The 13,896-nt window shown below is 38.2% G+C and overlaps 1 protein-coding gene across 1 annotated transcript in view; it reads left to right on the top strand.

Annotated features, from left to right (window-relative positions):
* Positions 1–12,735, top strand: part of LOC149920149 (uncharacterized) — a 566,570-nt gene extending 553,835 nt beyond the window's left edge. The window contains exon 2 of the mRNA XM_090130161.1: positions 10,111–12,735. Within this exon, the coding sequence (XP_089986287.1) occupies positions 10,543–12,735 (2,193 nt within the window). The 5' untranslated portion in view covers positions 10,111–10,542. The remainder of the gene's footprint in view (positions 1–10,110) is intronic.
* Positions 12,736–13,896: the final 1,161 nt, after the last annotated feature.

Genomic DNA, 13,896 nt, shown 5'->3' with positions numbered 1-13,896 from the left:
TACGTTGACATAAAATATCAAAATATGTAAACACTATGTCAGTATGTTCTTAAAATGTAGCACTGCATTCAATCCTTTTTGGAAGATCTTCCTAAGAAATGTCATTTTTGTATGCTTGATTTCAATACACAGTGTTCTCTTAGTGTTAAAGACGAGAATACTTCCAAATAGGACGTAGTTTTATGTAAGGGAATATTAAATCTTTGCGAAACAAACAGAAACTATGGGAGGATTTCATCAAATAAATGAAATATAATTCATTTTAAAAAAATACATCTTCGAACAAAAAAAATATAGGCAATAAAAATCATTCTTGAGTGATTTTGTAGTTGGGAACTAATGGAAATAAAGAAATAAGTATTATGAAAAAGACTTCAACATCAATCTCATGTATGGGAATAGATTTGTAATTGCCGCATTTGTTCATGACTTCTTTTTTAATACAATATTCCCATAATTCAGCTCAGAAGCTGTGCTAAGTAATGTTAGCATTCATTTAAATGAAAACAAATGCCAAACAAGTAAATGGAAGTTCAAATATTGCAGCTACACAACAGCTGTTTTGAGGCAAGAACTCTGTTTTAGGGTTTACTTGCTTCCTTTTTTCATATAAAATAATGTAATGAATGTTCTAGGATAAAATCTGGAAAATTACTGATTTTTTTTTTTTTTTTTTTTTTTTTTTTTAATAAAGCACAGTTTCTCGAGTCTGTGTCAGTTGCTGCCTAAATAGTGAGATACTATTTGATAGTAGTGAGATAAACCCTTTGAATATACATTATCGTTATCAAAATAACTAGGATTATCTGCAGGATATATTGGCAGAGTTTATCAGAAAAATATTCAAATCCTTATTATCCCATTTCAGAATATAAAAACCAGACCACTTTCTACCACATTCTACTTAGGTTATCCACAAAATTTGCCCTGATTATTATTTGTCCAAAATTAGCACCAGACTCAAAACTGTAGAAAACAGTGAAATTGAAGGCAGTGTTCTGCTCTTTTCTTTTCTTTTCTTTTCTTTTCTTTTCTTTTCTTTTCTTTTCTTTTCTTTTCTTTTCTTTTCTTTTCTTTTCTTTTCTTTTCTTTTCTTTTCTTTTCTTTTCTTTTCTTTTCTTTTCTTTTCTTTTCTTTTCTTTTCTTTTCTTTTCTTTTCTTTTCTCCAGTAATTCAGTTCAGACAGACTGTCATGTTACCAAACTCACTTTATCTGAAAAAAGAGTCTGACCCATACAGTGGTTGGAAGATGCTACATTCAGAAGCTCATAATATTAATTACAGGTGGAGAGCAAGAAGATCATTCTCACTCATGCTGTCTTTTTGAAATTCTTTCACTTTTCAGGGACCAGAGAAAAAGACCATACTCATATATCTTGGGTGTTAAAATACATTCACTCCCTAAACAAAGGACACTACATATCATGTCTAACACTACGTATGATGTCTAACTACTGAATAGTGCCAACAAACATGGTGCTCATGCTCATCTCCTTGCCCTCTCTTAATAGAATAAATATTCCCTCACAGCGTATATAAGGATGTTTTATTAAGTATTCAGCAAAGTAAATCCAGATTGTTTCCATCAAGTCTGCTGATTCAGTTCCTTAACTGTAGTGTATGATTCTCTGGCAAATGTGGTAATTAACAAAGACTTGAGAAAAGGGTTTGGATGTAGATGGATCAAAGCACTATTCTGAGACACTGAAGATGCAACTCTCAATCACCTAAAGGAAAAACAAAACCTAACCCTAACTGTTGCACAATCACAACTGAGTGCTCTGACCCTTGGACTACACAAAATCTCTAATTTATATATGAGACTGGATTAACAAAATGCCTCAGTCTTAGAAGCACCTGTAGCTCTGAGTCTAGTTTGTAGTCTTACATGAGAAAGATAGAACTTCTTCACAACCTTTCTCCAGTTGATATATCCTAATTGAACAAATCAGTTAAACAATAAGGAGATATTCTCCCATGACTGAGATCAGAATAACATAAAGTATGTTGAGTGCAAATCACAGTAATTTCTCCTCTCACTTTAAAATTGTTCAGTGATATGTAAGGTGTTTTTTTGCTTTTCTGTTGTTGTTGATGTCATTGTTATTGTTTTGTTTTCAATTCAAAAAGTAGCAATTGATGTTATACACTTTCTGAACAACAAAAAACAGTAATGTACTGTCCCAAAAGTCTGCGCTGCTCAAAATAAAAAAGTATCAGAACTTCACATTATCTTAACTTGCTTGGTAGAAAAGAAAGTTATTCAGTATTTTTGCAAGGCTATCTTTGCTTCTATTGATCATTAGAGTACCTAGTATTCAATATATTTTCCTAATTAACTAACCCTTATGGATTAACTATTAAATAGTTCATTAACCACTGATCAATTATTTTTGTTTATATTTTTGATAGAAAAGACTAAATTCTATGATTCTCTGGACACTGAACAAAATACTTTCAACTACATGTAGTGGTATATACATGTTTTGAAGAAGCTTTTTATAAGTATAAATTAACACTATCAATTAAAGTAAAAGTTGCTTCTTCCTCTCCACTGCTTTTATATTCTTGCCTTTCTCCTAGATGATGAAGGTACCGATGAAGGAATAGTTTAATCAGCTACAGAAAACACACCATTTAAATCTTACATTGCAAAAATGCTCTCCAGTATATTCTATTTATCCTGTAAACTTGCCTGTTTTTCTTAAGCTGTAAAGTAGCTTCAGAGTAAACTAAGATGCCTGAGAGTGAGAAAAGACGGCTGCATTATACATGATTTAATTTTTAAAATTTAAAAATTTTACTTTCAAAACTTATAATTTAAACATTTTAAGTATAATGGATAAGGCAGTTTCTGAGAAACAAACATACTGTGGTTTTCATAAGTGACATGTAATCCATAAATCGTACTCATTGCTTACTTCTGTTTTCATATAACTTAAAATCCTAAAGTAGAATTCTAGGCAATTTAAATATATATATATATGTATCATAAACTTAAAGCTCTTTTTGGTGAAACAAAAGAACTGGCCATGTACTGTAAACATTAGGTAAGTGCACTCAAGTAAATCAACAAGATGTTCAAATGGAGAATAACCTGTGAAATTTCATGCACCACTCCATACATAAAAAATTAAAATTTATAAAATTGAAGAGAAAAATCTACATTTCATTGACAAATTTTGTGTTTCAAAGTTTGCCTTTGTCTATACCATCTCTTAACTACTTTATTTAGTTACCTTCTTTTTTTGTGCCAAGATTTTTCAAGAAAAAGAATAAACCAGTAATCATTGGCTAATACACAGCAAAGCTCACAGTACTAGTGAGCTTTTGGGCTGAGATTATGTGCTTACCATCCCAGTAACACATTCACTGAATTTTTAGTGGCTAGGCAGTTGTCAGTCAGACTAGGAAGGGTCAGTCTTTCTCACAGTTTACAGTCTTCCCACATGTTTGAGCCAAGGTTATACACTTGTGCCATATCAAAATTAGGTCATGATTCACAAAGGGATGAATCCCTAAAAGGAAAAATGCAATTTCATTTTCATTCAGAATAGCTAACAAAAACAGAACTCTAGACTGAGCCAAAAGCAGGCTTTCTGGAAATAGAAAGGAGAGCTACAATTCCTGGGAGGGAACATAACAAAACTAACAAACAAACAAACCCAGTACATTCACACAATGACTGAAAAGCTTGTAACATCCTTCACTGCTTACTTCAAGTACTGAAGTAAATCTGTCAGTGAGGTAAATGTAAGACATTTTCACATATGTATCTAAAAAGAAAACCACCACAGAGGTATTTCAATATTGTCAAGAAAAAAAAAAAAAAAAAAAAAAAAGAAAAAGTCACTCCCATGGGTCCTTTCCTTTCCTTATATAATGAGAAATGGTCCATTCAATAAACTGAGATACAGAAAATGACAAGACAAGAAAGGAAATGCTTTTCTTAAAGATAATGAAATCAATTATCTGTAACTTAAATTGTTATAAAAGCTCATTTTCCCAAAAGGGAACTTAGTGAAATTGCCACTGTTCAATCATAAATAATATTAAACTGCATTGCTAGGTTATTTTTGCAGGAAAAAGTAATATAATAAACATTAGGGTAAAAACTTATAGTAAACTGAAAAAATTAGATAAGGACTCTGAATTATACAAAAAAAAAAAAAAAAAAACTGTAAGAAATTAAATAGAAAAATTCTGCAGCTAATCTGGAGAGATTCAGTCAAGTAGTTCTATGCACATGTCTATTCACATGACTCCAGAAACATATATGTATTCCCAATTGAACAATGGGAAATGGTCACACATATAATAATCAAAATAATCAAAAAAAGCATCTAGAATACATTAAAAAAAAAAAAAAAAGAGTAAATGTAAGGAAGCTCAATTAAAAGTAACTTGCTTGTCAAATATATATTTTCTTTCTTTCCTGTTTTTTTTTTTTTTTTTTTTAAGAATAACAAACCAGTAATATATATATATATTTTAATTTTAAAATTGAACTTTTAAACTACCAAGAGTTCATATAACCCTCATAAAACTACCTATAATCAGCACCAACATTTAGTCTGCAGACTAAGTGAGGTGTATCAGACTCAAGTAAAACTCACATTTATTTCAAATCCTAAATTTATGTTCACAGGGAAAAAAAAAAAAAAAAAAAAAAAAAAAAAAAAAAACAAGAAAACAACAACAAAAACATTTATAAAAATTTGTAGTCAAGCATACCAGACTTGGAGGCTACAGAGGAAAAAAACTAATTAGCTATCAATACCACAGTTCACACAGTACTAACCTGTAGAGTAGCTGAGTCTAAATGATGCAAACTGAATTATTCAGCTGATACCATGCTAATCCAGAAAGGAAAACAAACAGCAACTAATAACAACAACAAAATACAGGACAAATAATGAAAATTGCTAGATGTATCAGGCTGGTATCAATATAAAAGAGAAACAGAAAAGTAAAAATAAAAACAAATATAGAATTTGAAGGATAAAGGAAATGTAGCATATTATAATTAATCACTAAGTCTTTCTCATGTGTTTATTTCTAAATTGGAGTAGTTAGAGCAACTTCGTACAATGTCACTAATTATAGACTGAACAAGAGTGTTTTCTATTTGAAAGGTAATGTTTCCTAATGATGGAAATATATTTGTGTTCATATGTGCATAAGTATATTTTGGCTTTGTATTTAGTTTACCTTTTGCTTGACTTGATAACACTATCCTAGAAAAGCATTTTAAAAGACAAATTACATATTAAAAGTTTCCAACATTCTTTAAGTATAAAACTACTTTAAATAATGCATTTTTAAATTGTTCACCAACAAAATTGAGATCAAATAGTGTCAAAAAAACACAATTGGTTGGAGCTGAATTGCAACTTGTTGTATGTGAAATTGACTAATTTTTTGGGACACTTTCATATAATGCAAGCCTACCCTTCTGCTACTGCATACTGATTTATTGATTTGAATTACTCAGTACATTCAATAAACAATGTGTAACAACCCAGATAAATTCCTTTAGGTCTCACCTGAATTATAATGCTGTTGGTGGATAATCCTGATAGGCAGCTAAACCTCTCACTTACTCACAAACCTCTCAGTTAGACCAGAAGAGAGGTAGTAGTGTTAGGATATAAAATGTTAACCTTTATGTATATACAACACTTTGTTTATTTACTGCATCATGTTGTGGATTAACCCCAGCAGGCAGCTGAGCACCACACAGCCACTCACTCACTGCCCCCCAGTGGAATGGAAGAGGGAAACAGGAAGGTAAAAGCACGAGAATTCATGGACTGAGATAAAGGCAGTTTAATAGCTTTGTGTATGCAAGAAGAGAAAAACAATGAATTAATTCACTACTTTTCACTGACAGACAGATGTTCAGCCATTTCCAAGAAAGCAGGGTTTCCTAACAATTTACTGGGAGGACAAACACCATCACTCAGAATATTCCTATTTTCTTCCTTCCTTCTACTTATCTTTTATTGCTGAGTATTTCTTTGGCCAGTTTAGGTCAGTAGTCATGGCTGTGTCCCATCCCAGATTCCTATGCACTGCCAGCCTCCTCATTAGCATGGCAATAAGAACTGCTCAGCAGTAACTAAAACATTAGTGTGCAGATAAAAAACATAACTCTACATTGTGAAGAAAATCAAATTGAATCCTGTCAAAACTACACAGTTGTTTCAGTTATGTCTCTACAAACTATCTCATACCAGGTCTTGCAGGTTAAACTATAATGGAACAGATTTAATTTGTAGGATTACGTATTGAAGGTTTGTCTGTTACTGAGTTCAGCTAAAGCCGATGCAACTTTGAACTGACACTTGTTGATTGATTTAATAGTTTCAGTCTCTACTTTTGAGGCCTTATCCATCCTAGTTATCTTTACAGAGTCATTTTTAAGAAGTGCTGTAGGCCAGTCAGACACCTGGTTGACCACGAAAGGATCAAGAAAATGGCAAGCTGAAAAAGAAAGTGCCAGGAAGAACGTGGACAGGACAGCCTGTTCTAACAACTATAGTTATTGTGTTCAAGACTGTTACATGACTCACCATTGCTAGAGTAGTAGCTATGTAGACTCCTCGCATTTCTGACTGTTAATGTCACAGTGATGTCATCAGTTATCTTTTGTTTTTATATACTACTTGTTAGTGACTGTGTTAGCCTGATTTTTCAATTTTCCTGAGTGCCTTTTGAATATTTTGAAACAGGTCTCACAGATTAGTGCAGGGCTTATTTAGAGCTGTATTTTAAAACAAAAGCCTGCTTGATGTAGTAATCAGCTAAGGACAAGACACATTATTTGACATAAAAGACAAAGTTGTTTCACTTTTTATTCTATTGCATAGCACTTTTCAACCAGAGCCCTTTTAGTCACATTTTTTGCCCATAAGAACATAGGGTTAATAAGACAATCACCAGTCTTAAGGTAAATTGAATTTTACCTCACATATATTAAGACTGTTCAGCATAGCTAAGAAATTTTCCCTGCAATATTAATAAATACAATAAAATAAATACAATTAATTAAACTACTAGAAAGCATTATTGAATTAGGCACTTCTGTTACTAAAATAATGAAACATAAGACCTTGTTTATCTCCACTAATCAATATTTTTTTATAATTTGTTAGTATTTAAGGTTCCATATTTGAAAAACATTAATATTGTATAAACATTTTTTTTCACTTCACATTTATTTGCCACATGAATTAGTATTTAAAATTAGAAAACCAAAAAAATTAAAAACAAAAATAAACAGAACAAACAAAAAAAATCAACCAACTTTTTGGATGTTGGAAATATTAATCATCTTTTACCCATGTATGCTATTTGAGAAGCAAAACACTTTAACTTTTGTTTGTTTGGTTGGTTGGTTGGTTTTTCTTATTTTTCTTCTCAAATAGCATTGCACATTTGTACAAAGTTTATTGTTGCATCTCATGGAAAGTGGGAATAAAAAATCTGTAGACATATTATAGACGTGTATTTCTCTTGGGAAGAAAAATGGAGTAAGACAAACAGATCAAATCCTACTTTGCAATTAATGATAATGAAAATGAATACAAAAAGCCATTAAATTTAGATAGAAAAAAGCACTGACATAGTGAGTGTAGGAAAATTGATACACTGAAAATCCATTAGCCATCTGAGAACACTGTGATATTCAAATATGAATTATTCAAATTTAACAGGAAAATGGAAAGAGTGTATGTAACAGCTTAATGACTCCAGCAATCAATGGATTTTCAGTTTTTCATCTTCCACCTCCTCAAGATGGCCTTCACCAACTCCTAGATCATAAGGCAGCATTTTTATTCTAAATATGATTCTGTGTGTTAGCTGTGACTGGACCAGTAAGTCCATTCCCATAATTTTGAAGCTAGATAGATACTCAGAGCCTCAAAAGGAGCAAACTGACAGCTTTATTCACATAATTTCATTCATGAACGTAAGAGATATTCTCAAAAAAAAAAAAAAAAAAAAAAAAAAAAAAAAAAAAAAGTGACAACTGTTTTGCTTATAAATCTGAATAAGTCTGCCCTGAATGTGAATTAAGAAAAATATACAAAATGTGCTGAGCAAGTATTGATCTAACTTTCAAAAGATTGACATTACTCCCTAGTTGGCAAGTTAATATGGAGAAACAGAGTTTATGTGTCCTAGAGTTGTTCAGGAGGTTCTTCTTCTACTCCGATTTCCAATTTAACGTTGAAGTTCAAAGCCAAAGCATTATTTGGTTTGTAGGCTGTAGGTTCTTAATTTCAAGAAACTCCACATTGGCTTTGATGTCTTGAGGCATTTCCCTTTCTTCAAATCTCTAATCACTTCTTCAGCTTGATTCCTGAGTCTAGATGCCTTTTCACTTTGGAGTTTTTAGAGGAATTATCACAGTCAAAACAGCTTGGCTACTACCAAGCACATCCCAGGTTTCAATTATGTTTTTGATTATTTCAGTGAAATAGAGTACAGTGGAACATGATTTCATTCGTTGCACAAATCCCCTCTTCAACACTAGTGGGTCACATTGGAGCAAGAGTGTATATTTATTTGAACCATTTATTTATCTGGTTTTGGCTCACATCATATTGCAGTCTTTGACCGTATCAATGAGTTTCATTTGCATAGATAATGCATAACGTGTTCACCAGACATGTCCCACCTGTGGCAATTTCACCAGCAGATTAGTGGGGCTTATAGTGTGGATACTTCAATAAAGAATAAAAAAAATACAATCAAAACTCACCATTTTACCCTGCAGAATGAACTGATTGATACGTGAACTGCAGGCATGGATTTAGATAAGTAAACAATTCTAATCCTTTACTGCAGGTTCTAACATCCCTTATGTACATCTCAAGCTCCTTCTAGTAATTTTCCACCCATCCCCATATATCAGCAAAGTACTTAACAAATCTCTCTCACATCTGGACACAAACTGTCCACACAAGTGCTTATCCAATCAGACCCACAAGTTACTTTTATTCATGCTCTTCTTCTTCAGTCAGCATTCCCATCACAGAGATTAGGCACCACACTTTCACTGTTTTAATTGAAAACAGTGATGCTGACTTTATTAAAATCAGTTCTAATCTGAAATGGTACAGTGCATATCAGTTTCCAGTAGAGTTTAATTAAAGAAGTAAATGTTACTGAAAGGTAATAAGGTTAAGCAATACTAATAATGGCCTTTACATGTGAACAGTGTAGGACTACTCAGATCATTTCATATCATTCCACAGTATAGATTTTGTTTAGATCTTAAGTTAAGTTTAGATCTGTCTTTTAAAACAGTTCTTGAAACGCAACCAGATAGCAGATTTAATTATTAAAGGGAAATTCCAGGTCCTACTTTTTATTTTGCTTCAGCAATAAACTATTAAAAATCTATAGTAGCGGAGTCAGCACATGCATATAGGCTATCAGATCTTGAGTTCATACTTTACCAGAGAGAAATGAAAAAAAACAACGAACCTATTTTCAGTGTATGGCTGCACTCAGCTGGATTGCAGGTGTATAATTTAGGTGGAAGTCAGATCATTTATCAAGATGATGTACTAATGTAATTCACTGCTGTTTCCAAGCATTCCGTGCAATTACGTTAACAGTATTTTGCAACAGCAGTATCTCAGAATGATACAAACCAGTTTTCCAGCTTCTGGAATATTCTTTCACTGTCACATCTGCTATTTATTCATTTATTATTAATTTTCTCTTGAAATGGATAAAGCTTTAATTAAATCTTACTGAAATTCCAAAGCAATCTCTATCTAGTAAATATCAGAAAATATGTAATCCAAATGTTTATTTGTTGTTTTCAGAATAGAAAAATAGACACTTCATTGAATACATATTTTCTCAACTTTGCTAGTGTCAAAATGGAATCAAAATATTGTTACATGATTGAAACTAACAAGAAACATCTTACATTTCATGGAGATTCTAAGTGGACAAGACTTTTCTTTTTAGACAAATAACTGGCACAGGATTACAGGTAATAAAATGCAAAGAAAGGTGAAGATGTCCTTCACAAAATCTTAATCACCTAAATATAATGACAGGGAAAATAAGGGAAATGAAGAGAAGTGTAGTAGGCGTAGCGAGGACACGGTGTGTGACGGGGTCAGGTTCCCTATGCTCAGGGCTTGCCAGGTGCTGTCCCACGATAGGACAGCGTGAATGCAAGGGGTGTAGACAAAGCAGGGACGAGAATATTTAAGTGCCTGCTACATTTTAATAAACGCCATTTTGCTTCACCTATACTTGGGGTCTGTGTGAGCATTTGGCCCCGACCTGGTATGGGGTCGGTTTCGCTGGCAAAGCAGCACCTTATGGGGTGGAAAACGAGTGTTGCAGAGAGAACGGCAACAAATGGCGACCCCGACGTGATTCACCCTGTGAGTAGTAGCTGCCCGGCGTGCCCGTAAGGCGGTGGAACCTGTGAGGTGGCGGCAGGTCGCCTGCGGAAGACACACTGCGGTGGAACCTGTGAGGTGGCGGCAGGTCGCGTGTGTAACTATGGATCAAGTAATTAAGGTACTTTTATATTTTTGTAAAACTTATTGCGGTAAAACCGTTCCTTCTAAGAAGGAGATCGCGGCCGTGTTATCGCGGCTAGAAAAGGAGGGTGAGCTGGACTCCCCTAAACAGGTGCTCGATTCAAATCGGTGGGACTCACTCACTGCGGCGCTGTGCCAGCGCGCCATGTCCGACCAAAAAGCCTCAGAGCTTAAAACGTGGGGCTTGATACTTGAGGCTCTTAAAGCGGCAAAGGCAGAAGGAGGGTTCGGGGTGGACCGGAGCGCGACGGGGGCTGCCGGGAGCGGGTCTTTGCTTTCTCATAGATCCAGCGAGGCAAAGATGGCGCCGACGGCGGAGAGCAGAGGCGGAGAGACGGAGAAGAAGGAGTCGCCGAGTCAGTCATGTGAGCCGACAGCCCCGCCCTCGCCTTACCCTGCTCCGTCTTTATGCCCTTCTTTGGAGAAAACGTCACAGCCAGAACCGCCCCTTGAAGAACGCGATAGGGCGGTAGGCGGAGCGCGCCGGTGTGGGAGCCCGCACCCGGGAGGGAGCCCGCGCCGGTGGGGGGGCCCGGTTACTGACTGGGCTAAAATTAAAGAGGCAGCAGAAGAAAAGGGCTTAGCGAATCCAGCTGCGTTTCCGGTTGTAGCCTCAGAAAACGGTCCAATTTGGGTTCCTCTAGACCCGAAAGGGATCACGAGGGTGCTTGAGGCAGTTGAGAAAAAGGGTTTGAAATCCCCCTTGACAATGAATGCCCTCGAGAACCTTACCGCACAGGGGCCTCTCTTGCCCTATGATATAGAGAATTTAATGCGTATGGTTTTGAAGCCGGTGCAGTATACATTGTGGAAGGAGGAGTGGCAGGCCCGGCTCAGACAGTTATTGGTTATAGCGCAAAACGATCCAGCGAACGTATTACACAACTCCGACCTTCAGAGATTGATGGGTAGCGCACCAGGTCTGTTAACTGCCCAGGCACAAGTTACCAACCTGAGACCTGGGGAATTAATTGCTACATCTGACGCCGCTTTAGAGGCGTTTAGAAGGCTCGCAAGGAATGCAGAGCCCTCTACTCCGTGGACAGAAATTACACAGGGCCCCACGGAGTCATTTCAGGATTTTGCAAATAGGCTGATAAAAGCCGTAGAAGGGTCAGACCTTCCTAGGGCGGTCCATAACCCTGTTATTCTGGACTGCCTTTATCAAAAGTCGAGCGGGGACATACGCGCTTTGCTAAGAGCGGCACCGGAAAAGTTTCACACCCCCGGTGAGGCCATCAAGTATATCGTAGAGAAGCAAAAGTCAAATCCGTCTGTGGCAGGCGAGGTTGCTGCCGCAGTGGCTGAGGTGATGATGGCGCGCGGGGGCTTTGGCCATCATCACCCCGGCTATCCGGCAGTGGGTCAAGAGGCTCAAGGACCATGTTATAGGTGCGGCCGGTGGGGCCATGTCAGGGCCCAGTGTAGGGCCAGAATAGGGAGCAACGAAAGTCCAGTATGCCAGTTGTGTGGGAAAAGGGGCCACAAGGCGCCGCAGTGTAGAGCTCGAAGTAGACCGCAGCATCCTAATAGATCGAGAGGAAGACCGCGTTCGACCGGGGACCTCCCTGTCCGCTTGCAGTTGGGAGACCTGAGCCAGCCTATGGTTGCTTTGTCTTTGGGTTGTGAGGAGCGCCCTCTAGTGAAGGCCACTATTACGATCACTGATCTCCCACCTGGTTCAGCGGGGCCACGGTCCATCTTTGTCACTGCATTGATAGACTCTGGCGCAGATGTGACGGTTATTGCGGAATCCGATTGGCCCTCTACATGGCCTACAGGGGCGGCACAGATGATAGCAGGAGTGGGAGGAACAACGCCCACCCGGAGGTCCGCCCAGAAGATTGAGATTATCGTAATCAACAGGGATGGCTCCCTGGAAAGGCCTGTTCTGCTTACCCCGTTAGTGGCGCAGGTGCCGGGAACCCTCTTGGGGAGGAACTTTCTGCGGAGTGTGGCAGCAGGCATAACAATTTATAGTGGGGGCCACGATCTGCCAATTGTCAGCGCAGTATGCGATCCCACTGCGCTGGAGACAGGAAGTGCGACCTGTCTGGGTGGATCAGTGGCCCTTACCGACAGAAAAGCTTGTAGCGCTTCACGCATTAGTACAGCAAGAGCTTCGCTTAGGTCATATAGAACCCTCTCTTAGTCAATGGAACACTCCTGTATTTGTGATAAAGAAACGGTCAGGATCCTATCGCTTGCTGCACGACTTGCGCGCAGTTAACGCTCAGTTAGTGCCTTTTGGTGTAGTTCAGCAGGGTGCGCCCGTACTATCCGCCGTGCCTGCAGGCTGGGGGGTTGTTGTTATTGATTTGAAGGATTGCTTTTTCTCCATACCCCTGGCTGAGCAAGACAGGGAGGCTTTTGCCTTTACGGTTCCTGTCCGTAATAACCAAGGCCCGGCTCGTCGGTATCACTGGCGAGTGCTCCCACAAGGGATGGCGTGCTCTCCCACGATCTGTCAGATAGTGATTGACAGAGTCCTGAGTCCGGTCCGACAGTCCCCTAGGCAGTTCCTCCTGCTGCATTATATGGATGATCTGCTGCTATCATCCCCGACCCCATCGGGGCTCCAGTCATTAGAAGCCCAAGTGGTGAGGCTCCTGACATCAGCCGGCTTCACCATTTCTGCTGAAAAGATCCAGAGAGGATCAGGGGTCCAGTTTTTAGGATATCGGCTGGGAGACAAAACTGTCCACCCAGTCGGGGTTAACATCAAACCCCGGATACGCACGCTATGGGATGTGCAGAAGCTAGTAGGAGCCTTACAATGGATTCGAGGGGCACTGGGGATCCCTCCTCGCCTCATGCAGCCATTTTATGAGCAGCTTAAGGGCTCGGATCCGAACGAGGCGCGTTCCATCACGCCCGAAATGGCAGAGGCATGGAAGGAAATAACAGAGTCCTGTTGTCATTCGGCTCTGTCTCGATATGATCCTGGAAAGGAGCTGGAAGTAGCTGCCTGTAAATGCGAAAGTGGAGCGGCTGCTGTTATAGGCCATGACTTGGGAGCCAAACCACAACCGTTGTGGTGGCATTTCTCCGTTCAGCCTACGCGTGCGTACTCCTCCTGGCTGGAAATATTAGCTAGGCTTCTCCGTAAGTGCCGTCATACAGCTGTCAGAACCTTTGGACAAGAACCTTCTATTATCTATCTCCCTACATCATTTCGTGATTCTTTACCACTCCCAGAGCCCATCTTGCTTGCTTTGGAAGGGACGTCAGCTTCCCTCACATTTGCGGACTCGCCCCCTATTTTCGAACTGGCGAGACCATTGCAGCTGTCGTTACGGTGCAGGGTGCAAGA

Source organism: Phasianus colchicus, chromosome 1 (assembly GCF_987193195.1).
Source record: "Phasianus colchicus chromosome 1, bPhaCol1.hap1.1, whole genome shotgun sequence".
NCBI lineage: Eukaryota > Metazoa > Chordata > Aves > Galliformes > Phasianidae > Phasianus > Phasianus colchicus.
Note: the sequence above shows the minus strand (reverse complement) of the source record. Positions and strands in the feature narration are given on the sequence as shown.